Source organism: Empidonax traillii, unplaced genomic scaffold (assembly GCF_003031625.1).
Source record: "Empidonax traillii isolate 1590-97213 ecotype Southwest subspecies unplaced genomic scaffold, ASM303162v1 scaffold169:size887049, whole genome shotgun sequence".
Classification (NCBI taxonomy): domain Eukaryota; kingdom Metazoa; phylum Chordata; class Aves; order Passeriformes; family Tyrannidae; genus Empidonax; species Empidonax traillii.
In genome coordinates, this window is record NW_020955362.1 from 240,694 (window position 1) to 256,092 (window position 15,399).

General features: G+C 36.4%; 2 protein-coding genes across 5 annotated transcripts in view; one reads left to right on the forward strand and one right to left on the reverse strand.

Moving 5' to 3' along the window:
- Positions 1-910: 910 nt before the first annotated feature.
- Positions 911-9,425, forward strand: METTL21C (methyltransferase like 21C). 3 transcript variants are annotated; one of them, XM_027885646.1, is made up of 5 exons: positions 911-985; positions 4,936-5,087; positions 6,430-6,572; positions 8,042-8,159; positions 8,677-9,425. In XM_027885646.1, exons 2-5 carry the CDS (start codon positions 4,946-4,948, stop codon positions 9,069-9,071), a joined length of 798 nt encoding a protein of 265 aa, XP_027741447.1. In that variant the 5' UTR covers positions 911-985; positions 4,936-4,945; the 3' UTR covers positions 9,072-9,425. The 3 variants fall into 3 exon arrangements, with proteins under 3 accessions (XP_027741447.1, XP_027741445.1, XP_027741446.1); XM_027885644.1 differs by lacking the exon at positions 911-985 and adding an exon at positions 1,160-1,219; XM_027885645.1 differs by lacking the exon at positions 911-985 and adding an exon at positions 1,198-1,219 and having other exon boundaries at positions 4,939-5,087.
- Positions 9,426-9,508: 83 nt separating this feature from the next.
- The window catches only part of TPP2 (tripeptidyl peptidase 2), a 52,618-nt gene continuing 46,727 nt past the window's right edge, over positions 9,509-15,399 (reverse strand). For both annotated transcript variants that reach the window (XM_027885643.1, XM_027885642.1), the window contains 2 exons: positions 10,979-11,098; positions 9,509-10,333 (listed from right to left, as the gene is read on the reverse strand). In XM_027885643.1, coding sequence (XP_027741444.1) covers positions 10,244-10,333; positions 10,979-11,098 — 210 coding nt within the window. In that variant the 3' untranslated portion in view covers positions 9,509-10,243. The remainder of the gene's footprint in view (positions 10,334-10,978; positions 11,099-15,399) is intronic.

Genomic DNA, 15,399 nt, shown 5'->3' on the forward strand with positions numbered 1-15,399 from the left:
AACCTAATACAGTTAATATCTGAATACTAGCTCTCAAGTATAAATTTAAAAGTGTCTTTTAACTATAAAGTTTGAGAGGAAATAAACTGGTGAACATTTGAATGCAGAGCCAAGTGTCTCCTATACTTGGTGTGACTACTAGGAACAGCAGCTAATGCAGGAAACAGCTGAAGTGACAGAAAAGGTTCATTTTTTCCCTTTGCCACTCTTCAGGAGAGCACTACTTGAATTCAAAAGCTGTTCATCCAAAAATGCAGATGCCTATAAATTGAGTTAAAAATCTACATTTCCTCCCACCTCCCGCTTTCTATTGCCAACCTTCAGTTGTTCACAAATTAGCCAGGGGTTGTTTTCTAGCTTTATGACTTTCAAAGTTGCTTTTAAATTTTTCTGTCTTCTAGTTAAATTTCTTTCCACAGAAAATTTTCCAAGAAGGAGAAAGGAGGGCAGAAGGGCAGCAAAGGAATAAATGCATATAAACCTCCCAGATTCTTGAACTGTGTAAGGAATACACCTTTGGTTTATCTCCAACATCTACAACATCCACCTGTTTTAAAAAAAAGCCACTGCAAGATTTTATGATAAATTGGTATTTTCAGGTTTGCACTCTCTTTTTCAGTGGATATAACATTTCCTATGGTTATGACCTGCACTAAACACAATGGGAAAGTTGTTATTTCCTTAGGAGTGTCAGTTCCCCCTACCCTCTGTGACTCAGGACAGGGGAGGGTACCCAGAGCTTTCCCAGCCAGACACTCAGCAGGGCAAGTAAGACTTGACCTTTTCCTGGCAGTAGGAGCTTCACGAACTTTTCTGTGCGCTTGGGCTGCTGCCAAGTGGCCACACACGTTATTTATGCTCTAGTTTGCCCACAGTAAGTTGCTTGCTTGGCTCAGCTCTGCTGATCTAAGGCAAACACGGGGAACACTCCATCTGCAAAAAACAGGACAAGAGGTAGGAGGAAGCTGAGGTTTTATTTCTGAAGGTTGGTGTGCTTGGGACTTCAAAGTCTAGGGAGTTTTCATTTTGTACTGCAAATGTGGAAGAGTTTAGTGTAACATGGTAAGTTCTTCGAGCACTGCCTGGTAATGTTACTCTAAATAGCCTGCAATCCGACTGGCCAGAGAGGAGGGTTATTCTTTTCAGGTGCACGCCTGTATAAAAAACCTCTGGAGCATGCATCCACCCACAGGAAACTTCCCGTGCCCTGTCACATCAGGTACCCACACAGCCGCCCAGCTAACCTCGTCTGGCACGCCTTTGTGCTCTCTGCTAACTAACAACAGAATCAGCTTTGTCTGAATTCGCGTGTTCCAGGTCAGCTCTGTCTGCCAACAGAATCCAGCTTTCCTAACCCTTTCTGTTTTGTGGGGATTGACTGTCACTGCTGGTTTTCAGTATTTCAGTCCATTTACCTTGTGGATTCAAATATCATATAAGTTTCTTATATTGATATTGCTAGCACTGGAGTTTCACTTATTTCCTAGCATTTATATTGATTTTTTAATGTAGTGCATGATAACATGAGAAAACTGCATGAACCCTAAGAAAGAGAGATGTTACTGTATGGTAAGAGTGTATGGTTAAGCCCTGTCTTGCAAAGAACACACTGTAATTACATTTCCCATGTGAGCAAATGAAATTGGCTTTTGCCCAAACACTTCAGACTAAACCAGAGTACCCCGTGCAACTTCATGTAGAGATGAGGGAAACACATTTCAGCAGAATTGTGTTAACAGTACTGCTCAATAATCTCCTTTTTTTTTTTTTTTTTTTTGCCATATAGCTGGATTTGAAAAGCTCTTCTTGAGCAATGGATTTCAACAGTTTAAGAGGCACAAAGTTTATTATTATAGGGGATAAACTGTGTTACCTTAAGGTTTATCATCATCTTACAATTTGCCCTTAAATGTTTAATTACCTTGTTAATTTTATGTGGTATTGTCAAATAGATATAATTTTATGAATTATTCTTTCTTCCTTAGGTTTTGAAGAAATCAAATGTGATTTTGTAAATTTTGTTCACAACAGCTTAAGGCTGTTGTGAACAAAATGAAGTCAATGCTGGTCTTAAAACTCTGAAAGAATTTAGATGATTATTTCCCAAAGGATCAATTTGTAAAAAAACTGGCTGCTCACGTTCAGAAAAAGCCAACACTTTCAAAGGGAATGGATTTTACTTGTAACATTATTAAATCAAAATTCTTTTAGAGATATATAATTTTCAATAAAATATGGAACAGAAAAATGTCAAAACAGTAAGAAATGTTTTTTATAATTCTAGAAGCACATCAACAACTCACCTGTATTACATATGGAGGGTGTAAAAATGCAACCACCCATTTCGAAATAGCCTCTCAATACTCACTTGTGCCTGTAGTCTTCAAGTAGTTTGTCACTTAAAATGATAAAATAAAGCTGTGCATCAATAAGGACAAGACACTAATATGCTTGAATTCTTGAATTTATACAACTAAAACTGTCCTTTTAAAGCTGTTGTTTGCAGCTAAAAAAAAAAACCACAAAGCCTTACTTTTAATTCCTATATATATGAAATATATATATTATGAAATATATAACATAATTATGGCAATAGAATGTGCATGTATATATATATATATATATATATACACACAAATATATAACCCCCTCTCTGTTTAGCAAAAGCTACACCTCTGACAAGATATTAATATAGCATCTTGAAGCCCAGCCATAAACCAGATCCCAGTGTATTAGGTGACACACAAACACAGAGTGCATAGTGTTTATCAACAAATTCGCATTTACTAAGCGTGTTCCCAAACTGTTTTCTGGAATTCACCACTGCCCACAGCTAACCGAAATTTTGGCCTGTTGCAGTAAGGACTTGTTTAAGGAAGGAAAAAAATGCAGGGGGATCACTTTCTACCCAGACTGATAAATTACAGCTTACTCATTAAACAAGCCCTTCTGGTTTTATACACAGAAAAGTACTGGACAAGATTAAAGTTTCCTCCTGCTTTTTAATTTCAGGATTGGCTTTTTCACTTACATTGCACAAATTTCAATTACAAAAAAACCTACCCAAACAAACAAACAAACCACTCATCCCAAACTCCCCAAATATGACAATGTAGTGCTTTGCATGTTTCAGCACGAAATGTTAAGAAGACTGAGTCTTTAACCAACTGTTTTCTGGCTTTAGCCAGAACCAGTTCTGACCGATTCTTCTCCTTTCATTATGCACCTTCACAATTGCCCAAGTCTTAAAATATTTTTCACAGAGATTTCCTAAAACGTTAAAACATGACCAGATTTTATTCTAGCTCAAGGCATGAGAAGGAGGCATTGCTGAAAACTAGAAGTCTACTTTTGATTACATGAGCAACCATTGCTGTTGGAAGGAGGCACAATGCCATGTGTGACCTGTGAACATGGATGCATTTACTCATGTCTGGGAATGTAGTAACTGCAGAATTAACTTCAGCCTCTTACCTACGTTCATTGCACCTAAAATCACACTCAAAAGTCCACAGCCAGAACTTGTTACTGGCCAGATGGAGGGCCTCTGAAGAAAAGAAAATCAAAATCTGCAGAAATCAATTTCCTTTAAAGCACTCTTTTCTGAAACAGTACAAAATTGCTGCCAAGACTGAGCAAATGCAGTGTCAGAGGAATTAGAACATAAACAGAGCAGCAATAAGGAATATATCAGGTATCAGTAAAACTGCAATGGTGTCAATGACATGTGCAAATAAACCACCCACCCAAGTCAGCAGTCACTCTGCTCCTTAAAAAGCTACCTGCAGGCATTGCTGAACCTCTTGGTCACTGCCAAACATTTACCCCTTCGGGTCAGGATATCTACAACAGCCTCCTGCAGTATGATGCAACCCAAATTATACAACGCTTAGTCTGCAGTGCCTATGGCTGGAGAGAGCAAATATGCAGTCTCAAGAATGAGCAGAATGGATACATGTTTTCATCACGGATAAAAAACACAGCTCACTCCACCCATGTGGGAAGGGTGAGCTTGTACAGCCTCTGGCCAGAGCAAGTTATGAACCCGTTTTTTGCTCTTTACATAGATATGTGTGTATAGCTTATCTATTTATCTATCTATCTACATACACAGACATACTCCCGTGCTTCAGTGAAGAAAATTCTAGTCAAGCAAGAAGTTTCACTGACATATTTCTCCCCAGGTAAATTTAGATCCAGTCCTATTCCTGCTTTTATTGATGTTAGTCGGTATCAATCAGTTCCTTCTCAGGCTGGGTGCTGCCCTGTACACTGAGGATGCACAGTCATTCACAACACACAGAGTTCTCCAAAAAGCCCGATAGATTCAAACTTCTCACTGCAATGATTTCCTGACTGCTATCTACATAATCTGCAGTTCACTACATTTCAGAGTAATTCATTAAGCTGCTCTGCAAGGAAAGGTAGGGAAGAGAAGGCAACTGGATGCAAAGAGACAAAATCAAGAGCACTGGCTGGAGCAAATGAAACAGTTTTATCTCAGGAATGCCAAGTCCCAAGTTTTCTGGAAAACAGTAAATTGCACAGATAAAAAGTCATAGATGTTAAAAGAGGGTTATCCTTCTCAGTTATTGCTTCAACTGATAAAAGCAGCTCAATTTTCAGACTGATCAGTGGCATCAATTCAGTGACATAAAGCTAAGATTCTGTATAAATGTTAAAATAAACATGATAATAAATATGATAAACATGATAAAGTGAAAATTCTGACAGCATTACTGCATTATCAGAAAGTGGTCATAACTCAGTGGAGTGGGATGTCACATCTCATCCTTTTCCTTCAACCCATCACTGAAAAAAAAACCCCAAAAGGCCAACCAAGGCCACCCAAACTATTCATGTCTTCTTCCAGTCATGTCTCATACAAAGAGAGGGCCTGCAAGATTTTACATTATTTTTCCCCTTCCATTTCAGCTCTTCTGCCATGATCTCTGCACAGCAGCCATCATTCCCCAACAAAACTCAAAGAGAAATGGACTGCCAATCTGAGGAAGAAGAAACCTGTGAAGAGCAGTGTGACTCTGAAAACTGCACTTGCAGCTCCAAGCATGCAGAATCTAACACAGGTTTAATCCCATTTAAATACTGCAATTGCTGTGGTATTCTAGCAGTTCATATTTTGATTTCTGTCAGTCTTCAAACAGATGTCACCATGTCACTTTCCCTTTTGACATCCAGTTTTCCCATTTCCCCTTATATTCGCATATATTATCAGATCAAACCTGCAAAAAAAATTACTATCTCCATAATTCAGATGTATATTGAAAAAGGTCTCTGAATTTCACTTGGACATCTAAGAATTATTTATCAATTACAATTAGAGATATGATTACAATATGCATTAATTGGGCTGGCACTGTTGAAGCTATGGCATTACAAATTTCAACAGGCTAAACTGCTCCACCAGCTACCAAGCATTTCTGGCAGGCAACAATTAAAATCCATGCTAGCCAGAGCGAAATTTTTCTTTGCAGTTAAGGTTAATTCTGTGCACATGCTGCTGACAGGCTTTCAGCAACAGTGCAGTCATTCAGGTCAGTGTCCTTGTTTTCAGTGAGATCAAATGGAACAGTTGAGCCCAGCTCTTCTAAAAAGCCTCACCCATGAGCCTCCTTCTATGATGAGACTCACTAGCACAGCCATAGAACTGATTTGCTGAACTGACATGCTGTATGTCAACACATACTTAAAGAGCATCTTACAACTCTCCTTCCATGGAAGGATGCTTAATTAAAAACAACCACCAAAAAGAGTTAGGTTTTCTTCAGCGTAAGAAGTGAATTCTAAATACTTCTTATTTAAAAAGACGCTTGATGTTCTAGAGCTGTTGACCCCACAAATGAAATCTACAGCACAAACACCTACATACTATCTTCATACTCAACATGAACTAGCTTACCCCAAAATACAAGGTAACTTGGCCCAGAAAGTCTTTTAGCTGTTATTAGCTGAACTTTATATTTGAATTAGTAGCTTTTCCTAAAAGGCTTGTTTATACCTGTAAATTGCCCACGTGAACACTCAGAATGGCAGGAAATGACCATTGTTTCTTTCACTACCTGGCCAGCCAGAGTATCTGCTTTTGGACAGCAACTGGTCTTCACTGAAAGGGTGGTCAGGCATTGGAACAGGCTGCCCAGGGAAGAGATCAAATCACCATCCACATAAGTATTCAAAAGTTATGCAGATGTGGCACTTGAGATCATGTTTTAGCGATGAACACAGAGGTGCTGGGTTGGTTAAGGGTTAAATTCAACAGTCTTCCAGATCTTTTCCAACCTTAATGATTCTGTAATTCAAGGCCAGTGGCCTGACAACTTTCTAGTCCGTGTGCCTACACACAGTTTTTGCAAGACACTTTTTACCAAGTTGCATATAAAACCACCAATTTCCACTTTTCTCTCACAGGCTCACCAGTAACTCTCAAAATACTGCAGAACTGGGTTCCTAGAGTTTCACACTACTTCGATAAAGAGCACTATACATACGTGGGCCACCAGATCGTCATTCAGGAGTCCATAGAACACTTCGGAGCCGTGGTATGGCCGGGGGTAAGTACATGATACGGCAGAAGGCTGACAGGACACAGAAGTAAACATAACAGCAGCACACGAACGTTAAGGAAGCTTTCTTGGATGATGCTTCCCACAATAGAGGTTTCCCTAAGCAGGACAAAGACCTTCAACAGAAAGCTCTGCCTTAAGGTAATTTGCCAGTTCACACCGAAAGGGCTATGGTATTTAAGCATCTGTAAATTGGATGCAGGCATTGAATAAAATTCAGAAAGGGAATGCAGGAAGAAGCATTCAGCTTCCACCATGTTTCCAATCAGTCACCGTTAGGAGGTAAACAATCAGCAGTACAAAAAGGAGGCTGAAAAAGAAAATTGTGAGAGATTAAATAATGAGGTTACAACAATTAAACATGCTTCCTTTAAAGAAAAGGCTGGAACAGCTCCACTGCAGTATGGAAAACCATACTTGCAAGCAGCTCTTCAATCTCTGCTTCCTCTGCTCTTAAAAAACGTGGACTGAGAAAACTGCCTTTGAGGAAAGAAAGTCAACTGATAAAGATATGAAAATTAGGATTTCAAAAGTTTTCAGATCCACATTTATTTAAAAAGCTCACAAAAAATGGCAATTTCAAAACAATAGAAAGAAAGCGTTTGTGTGGGTGAAACAGTATCTTATTTTGACATGTCAGATCATTAATTCGCACATTAATCAGGTGTCGGAATGCAGATGGTACAACTATCCAAGAAAATGGAGAGGTTGCACAAATTGGTGATTTATTAGCTGTCAGCTTTCCCAAAGCAGGCAGACAATGTTGTATTATGAAAAGCACAAGAGTCAAAACAGTAACACAACTCTAAAGAAGAGAAGCAAAAGGGGGAAGACAGTTTCTTTGGCATCAGTTTATGTTGTTTATAAACAGCCCCTTTATATTCTATCAATAAGATCTTTACAAAGGTCTGATAAACAATATTTCCATACAGTGCTGTTTCCTGTCTAAAGTTTATACGATTATCAAGACAAGTACCAAGTTGGTAAATAACAAATTTTTAATATTTTCTTTGCTAAAAAAAAATTAAACCAAAAAAGTTTTCCAAAAATCTCTGCTGAAGCCTAAATTTACTTGATGATGATAGTGATAATAAAGCATAACGTTTATTACCATAAACCAGAACATTATTTTTACATATTGTTAAACCTCTTGTTTGGTGTTCTGACTGTATGGTTCACATTTTACCACTGTCCATTTTGAGCTGTCAGAGGACTCACATAGAAATGTGTAGCAAATCCACATCCCATCAAAGTAAATTAAAAATAAACTGCTTTATTTTTTTTTCTTTATATAAAAAAGCAGGACATCGCAATTCTTTCCATATTACATTTTTATGTTACACCCTTCAGTGTTTTTCATTGTACTAAAAAAACCAACACCTTTGCATAAAAACATCTAATGAATTTCTGTGCAACTTAGCTGTTACCCTCTTACAGATATGTGTTAACCGTTTTAGGCACTGGCTTTATCTCAATATCTGGAATCAAATCAAGAACAATTCAACCTCAAAGACAAAAAAGTTTTGGAAATTGGTGCTGGAACAGGCTTGCTTTCCATTGTGGCCTGTATCTTAGGTTGGTAAATTTGTATTTTCTTTTAGATTTTCTGTGAAAATTGATTCAGTCCTGCCATTGTCACTTTAGGGAAATGCAACAACAATTGAAGTTAACTTTGCCATCATGGTTTTTGTTTTGTTTTGTTTTAAATGAAAATTATTGTAAAAACCTGTTTTGTTAACTACCCTAGTTACTGGTGAGGGGAAGCCTGGAGAAGTTATGTAGATAAAGTTTTATATATATTAAATTACGTATCTATGAATTCTGCCATGTCTCAAGTGAAAGGATGAGAGGAAATGGCCTTTAAGTTAGATATTTTTTTTTTTTTTTATTGTAAGAGTGGTTTACGGATTGGAATAAGTTGCCCATGGAGGTGTGGTTTAGTCACCATCTCTGAAGTTTTCAAGAGGCATCTGGGGAAATGGTTTAGGGGTGATTATGGTGGAGCTGGGTTCACAGTTGGACCAGATCATCTTGAAATTCTCTTCCGACCTTGATGATTCTGTGAATTGAAAGAAATTCATGTTTTCTTTAGGAGCTCATGTTACAGCTACTGATTTGCCTGAAGTTCTTGAAAATCTCTCATATAATATTTCAAGAAATACACAGAACATGAATATGAACAAACCTGAAGTAAGAAAACTGGTATGGGGAGAAGGCCTCAATGAAGATTTTCCTGTATCAACTTACCATTATGATTTCATACTGGCAACTGATGTTGTGTACCATCATGCAGCTCTGGATCCCCTGCTAGCAACAATGGTATATTTTTGTAAGCCAGGAACAGTACTACTATGGGCCAATAAATTCAGATTCAGTACAGACTATGAATTTTTGGAAAAACTTTCCAATATATTTAACACAACTGTTCTAGCAGAATTTCCAGAATCAAATGTCAAGCTGCTTAAAGCCACAGTAAGAGAAAATTAAAGAGAAAATTATCAGTATTCTTGATTTAGTGGCACCACCTCACAGTTTGGAATGCTTTGCAGGATTATGTTGCACCTTATGTGTATTTACGTCTGTAAAGTCGCAGTTGTATCCAAGTTTTGCATTGCAAGCACTGAAAAAACTAGCAAGGCAAAAGATAGGGCAATTAGTCTCTGGTTGATACATATGAGCTGTTCAAACAGACCAATTTCCTTTCACTGAAGGAACAACCTTCATAGCAGTAGTCAGTAATAAGGCTTTAACAAAAAGCATTGATCTTCTGGGCTGCACTGAACTTCTGTTGTTTGTAAGGTGTTTTCTTTCAGCAAGTTTTGTTTACGTACTAATCCAGAAACCAATACAATTTTTAGCTTCAGTATTTTTATTAATTATAAAAATCTTTTAAAGTATCAGAGTGCACATAATGTTTTTCTGACCTACAACTTTGCACATTTATTCTGCTGTGGTTTATATTTTTAACACTAATAAACATATATGTATAGCTTTACAATATCCAATCAAGATGTAACTGTCTGGCACTTTTATACATGTATCAGTCTGTCCTTATACTCAGCTTCACACAGATTTTCGAGTTTGTCTGAAATCACTCCAAAATGAAGATTTACAAGAGCACCTATGCATCAGCAATTCAAAGTTAAACATTGTAACAGTTTGAGAGGTTGAATTTTTCTTAAAAAAAAATTAAATGTAAACTCTTGCAAACAATACATGTGTTCCATTATTTTCGTCTAGTAAGATTTTAGCTACTCTTAAAGTAGCTTTAAGGCCTTCATACAACTGAAATTAGGATCAAACATGTTAAAATTCAGTTTACCGTAAAAAATACAGAACTTTTACAGGTTTGCAGTTAAAAGTAACAGTTCAGAACCTAACATGCATGCAGTAAGTCTTTCCAACCTGATTCCAAATCCTCGGTGTTGGCAGTTCTGGCACATCCATTGCCAGCAATGGGATGCACAATAAGGAAACTCCCTAATGACAGGAGTTAGGTTAGCAGGTATTAACTGTACCCAGGTGCCTTTACTGATAAATACACACAATTTAATAATCAGCATTCAGTAATGAAAACATGCGTTCGAATAAAAAGTCAAACTTATCTTTTCCTATCCTGCCCCTTATAAAATCATTTTAATTTTACAACAGTTGATTTTCTAGAACACACAATAATCAGGTGGATACATGACAGGAAGCCAATTCTCAGTGAAAGTTGCACAGTGAGTCCATCCAAGCAACTTCATTAGCTGAAGAAAAAAGCAGACATTAAAAAAACGAGTCATTCTTTCTAACATCTAAATTTAAACAAACACTGCAGAGATATCAACATCTTACTAAAAACGTCAATTATCAGAAAGATAACAGATTGGAGAACCAGTGATCTTTGAATTCCTTAGTCCTGAGAGGGGGAAACTTCTGCCCCCTCCGCCTCCCTCTCCCCTGCTATACGGTCTACAATCTTAACTGAATGCACAAAAATCTTGTCCTAGGAATTACAGTAATTTCCATTAATTCTCAACCTATATTCCTTTAACAGTAATTATCATTAATAATAGTAAAAAATAATAGTGGCTAAACAGCAACATAACAGGATTTTAAATATTCAGGTATCTTTGGCTAAGTTGTCTAACTCCTTTATGCCCCGAAGGAAGTGCCAGAAAGTAAATCTGCTAAAAGTGACAGTTACTCACAAACCAGTTATTCTAGAAAAAGAAATAAAAATCACTATCAAAAATGGAAGCCAAGCTACCAAAGCCTGGATAAAGATAAAATGTTACATTTAGTGGTTTCTAAAATGTAAAAAATATTAAAAATTCCAAAAGACTTATATCTTACTCTTAAAAGTCTACTCAGCATGGACATAGCTCATTACTTGAGCAAACACTGCTTACCTGAATGCAGTTTTTCAAGTTGTCCTTTGTTGGCTTTTCTTCTGCAAGTTTTGTGGCAAACTTGAGACCTCTCCCATACATTTTATTTACCAGTGCATGCTTATAGGCAAAAGTCAAAACCTACAATGCAAATAGAAAAAACCAAAACAAATTAGGTATATCTTACAACATTTGACAAGTAATAGCAAATTCTCTTCAGGTAGAAGTGATTAAAAATAAAACATTTACAGAAGATAGCTTTTTCTTTGCAGTAGAACAGATGATTCACAGTAGTAGTCATAAACATGAACTTCCTAAAGACTATTTCTGACTTCACGAACATATTTGACTTCAGAACATCTTATGAAACACAGATGTCACTATTCTAATTTTTCATTTATCACATTTCTAGCTTCTTTGGATCTTCATTCTCTAGAGGCAGCTGTATGGTATATTAAAAAAAAAAAAAAAAAATCAAGAACCAGGCAGGTATATCTTCAACCCACAGAAGCAAAGACCCAACTGAGAATTTTGATTTCTAGACAGTCACAAACTTAGTGCAGAAACACATATGAATGTACACAGTGAATGATATACATACAAACAAGGACAGAGAAATGCACAGAATTATAAAAAAGCAATGAAGACAGGTAAGCATGAAGACAAGCCTCGGGTTTTACATCAGCTTCTCACTACTGGTAATTTATTAAGAAGAGATTACAAAACAGCTTTCTCTTGATAACACTAATTCTAAAGAGCCAGTTTACAGTCCTTATTAATGCAGTAACTCATAGGAAAACAAATGTGTCACCTTGAGAGCTAATGTGAAGTATATCAGGTTCTTAACACCCAAACACTGAGGCATTCAGGGTGTTGCAAGAGAGTTCATACCATTTCACCAGTAACAGTGCTAAAAATTAGAGTAGTCAAGACATTTATTGCCTTTGGAACACTCATAGTAAATAGGTATGGGGTTTTTTTTACTGAAAAGTGACATAGCAGTAAAGTTGGTGAATATGGTGGTGTGTCTGCTGTTGGTAATGTTTATGAAATCTTGTATTAGAGTTTGCCATTAATTTCCCCTCATTCATTACAACATTTTTCCTTCCCTCTGACTCCACAATAAAAATTTAATTTTTCCACTTAAATTACCCTATTAAGAAAAGCTAACAAAACCTCTTCCAGGATATTTGGAAATATGCTTTGCATTACACTAAAAAAAAAATTAAAATAATTAAATATATCTCAAGAATATAAACATTAAGGAACCAGAGACCTGAATCTTGCAAGGACTGAAGAACCTGTCTAATTTTAGCAGCCTGAACACTTCCATTTAGTGTTAATCACACGCACAAGCCTTTGCAGGATCAATATTTAAAGGACAGGTAAAAAAGAAATAACAAGCTCAATTATCAAGCAAGTAAAGGTGTAATTTTGAAGCTCCAAAATACTATGCCAAGTACTCAGAGTTGCTCATTCTACTTATTTTGCTGTGTTGAAGTATTCACTTAATCTGTTGTAGCTTGAAACACACACATATATGCAACAATGAGCATACAGCACCATTCACATATACGATTTTCCAAATATTGCTATTGGAAAAACACTTTGCCATGCTGCATTCTCAACCCAATTATTCTGGGTATTTTCCTAAAGCAAAACACATCAGCAAACATTTCTGAATAACCTCTCAGTGGATCCATTAGCATTTAGTTGGCTAAACTAAACTTAAAAAAAAAAAATTCCCTTCTGTAAAAGATGATAGAACCACAAAACAAAAAAACAAACAAACAAAAAAAAAATCAAATGAAAATGCATTGGAGCTCTCAGCAAATATAACATATTGGAGGCTAACCAGAAATAATGTCACTGCTCTATTAAGAAAGCTCTTACCTGACCCTCTAAGTTTTGAATGGTTATTGAACATCAGTGATAAAGGCAGGAGGAAAGCCACTTGACAGCATTTCTTTCGTAACAGGGCTTCCTAGAGTTTTTGTGGCAAGAAAACAAAGCATTTTACGAAACACCCTTGCTCTGGCCAAATAAAAGTTTGGGTATTTCTAAATGAGAAAAAGGTTCTCTGCTGGACTAAAAGGTTGAAAACAATGCTCCAAGAGGTGTTGATAAAAGACAGTTTCTGTTGTAGTGCTTGGAAAAAAAACCCCAATCAACCGTATACAAGTTCAGTAAAACTACTAAAAATTCATTAGCACTTTAGAAGTTAAAAACAATCCATGATTTGCTTTAAAATCTGAAATGGTTTACAAACAAAAGATGTTAGATATTTTACAACTTGTACACATATTGGTCAAATTAAACCTTATCATTATTGCAAGCTTTATAAGATCACAGAAGTAAAGACTATGGTTCCTTGATGTGTGTAAACAAAATGTAAACTGGAATGCTACTAAGACATAAAAGAAAAAACAGCTGCTATATGAATGTATAAAACCAGCAAAGAAACCAATTTGTAGTATCCAAAAGCAAATTTCTAGATTAAAGAATAGGTCTTTATTCAAAGTATATTATTTCATAATTGCAATAAATACAATTAAGGCTAGCTTTTACATCACAAGTGATACAGTCCAGAGATTGTACAAAGAGCAATAAAAAGGACAGTAAGAAAAGGCAAGCCATACTTCTAGGATACTGGGGGGGAGGAAAAAAAAAAAATCACTGTTAGATACTTTATTCCCCAAGTTAATGGAGTCAGACCCATGAAAGTGGTTGAACGTCTGTCTCCTAATTAGCTGCCTAACTTGCCATTGGCTATAAAGATGTTTAGGAGAGTAAAATGTTGAAATGATTTCTCCGAAGACATTTGCAGAGATGAAATATTTAAAAACCTGAAAACACTCTTAGAAAAGTGTTTGAATCCAGCAGTGCTAAACTACCTAAAACCCCTGTTCTAGTGTCCTAATGTTGTTACGTACGAAAACAGATTTGTATAATCAATTACTTCATTACTGAAGCAGCTGATTAAAATATATCTACATTTACAAATAGTTAAAAAACTAGATTAAACAATATAATCTGTAGATAACACACTCCAGCTACTGAAGTCATAATGTTTACAATTCCCAGCAAACAAGTTTTTTCAGTTAATAAACTAAGGTTTCTCAGTTTGTTGACTTCACTCTATCAACTGCCCTATTACAGATAAAGTATTATTCACATAAAAAACTGCCTCATCATATTTTCAAGGAAGGGAAGGCAGTTAAGAGAATCAAGTATACAGCAACAAGTTTTTTGCAGTGACTGAATACAATCAGCTGGAAGAGACAGCTGCATCTGATGGCGCAGACAGTACTAGGAAAAATAATGCAGGCTAAAGATGCTTAAAGGACAAGATAGAAAGGTCTGCACCTTTTACTTGTTTTTAGACTTATTTTTTAAATGTGACTTTAGGTTTGTCCCCAACAGCTAAAAAAGATTGAGGGGCATTAAACTGTACAGACTGCTCATTCCTATTAACAAACAAACAACATTCTACTACTCTCCTGTAGCAGCTTTGTTTAAAACTGAGCATTTTGGCCTGCAAAATGTAAAGCTATGTTCTAGGTAAAATAAAAACTGCACAACTTACATTCCATTACTAAAGACCCTAAAGTGCTGTCATAAACATGTTGGCATAAGCAATCAAATGCTGCATAAAGCTGTCTCAACCAGAGTTTACTTGAAATGCTTTTGTGTACACAGGGGACACAAATATTTTCTTGTATGTTTCATTTAAAACAAACCTTCAGAGAAGAGCTGAAAGTATGAACAAATGCACTTATTATCAAAAAGAAATTTACTTCCCTACACATTTGCTACAATACATGGAACAAGCATGATACTTCCACGAAAAACAGGCAATTCAAAGAAACTAACAAATGTCCTGGGGCCACACAGGTGCAACATCTGCAAAGGAGAGGTGAAACAAGTGACAGTACTTGGTGTACTAGAGGGTGAGCAGAAGCACACAAAAAAGTGATGACATTCCTGATTCATCTTCTGTTTTCAAAAATTTACTTAGCCTTTTAATTACTGACATCTGGATGAAATTGATTTGATTGATAGAAACCTTAGAACTAAAAACACTTAAAGCAATGCTTCTGTCTAAAGCTCTCTATATATACCTGAATGATCAGTGCAGTATTCAAACGCCTTATTTCCATGCTTTCTCATCCAGCTGTTTCATCTTTCAAGTGCCATGTCCACATACAGAAGAGGTCCACATTTTAATTTACTTCTTTAGAATAAGCTGGCTGCCTCTTGAGGACTCTCATTTGAAGGACATTCACACAAAGTATGTCCCTTCTCTGACTTGACTACTCCACTCTACCCTTCCTCCTCTTTTATTTCTGTGCTGGTTTTGGCTGAGCTAGAGCTAATTTTCTTCATAGTAGCTGGTTTGGGATTTGTGCTGGAAACAGGGCTGAAAACACAGGGATGTTTTA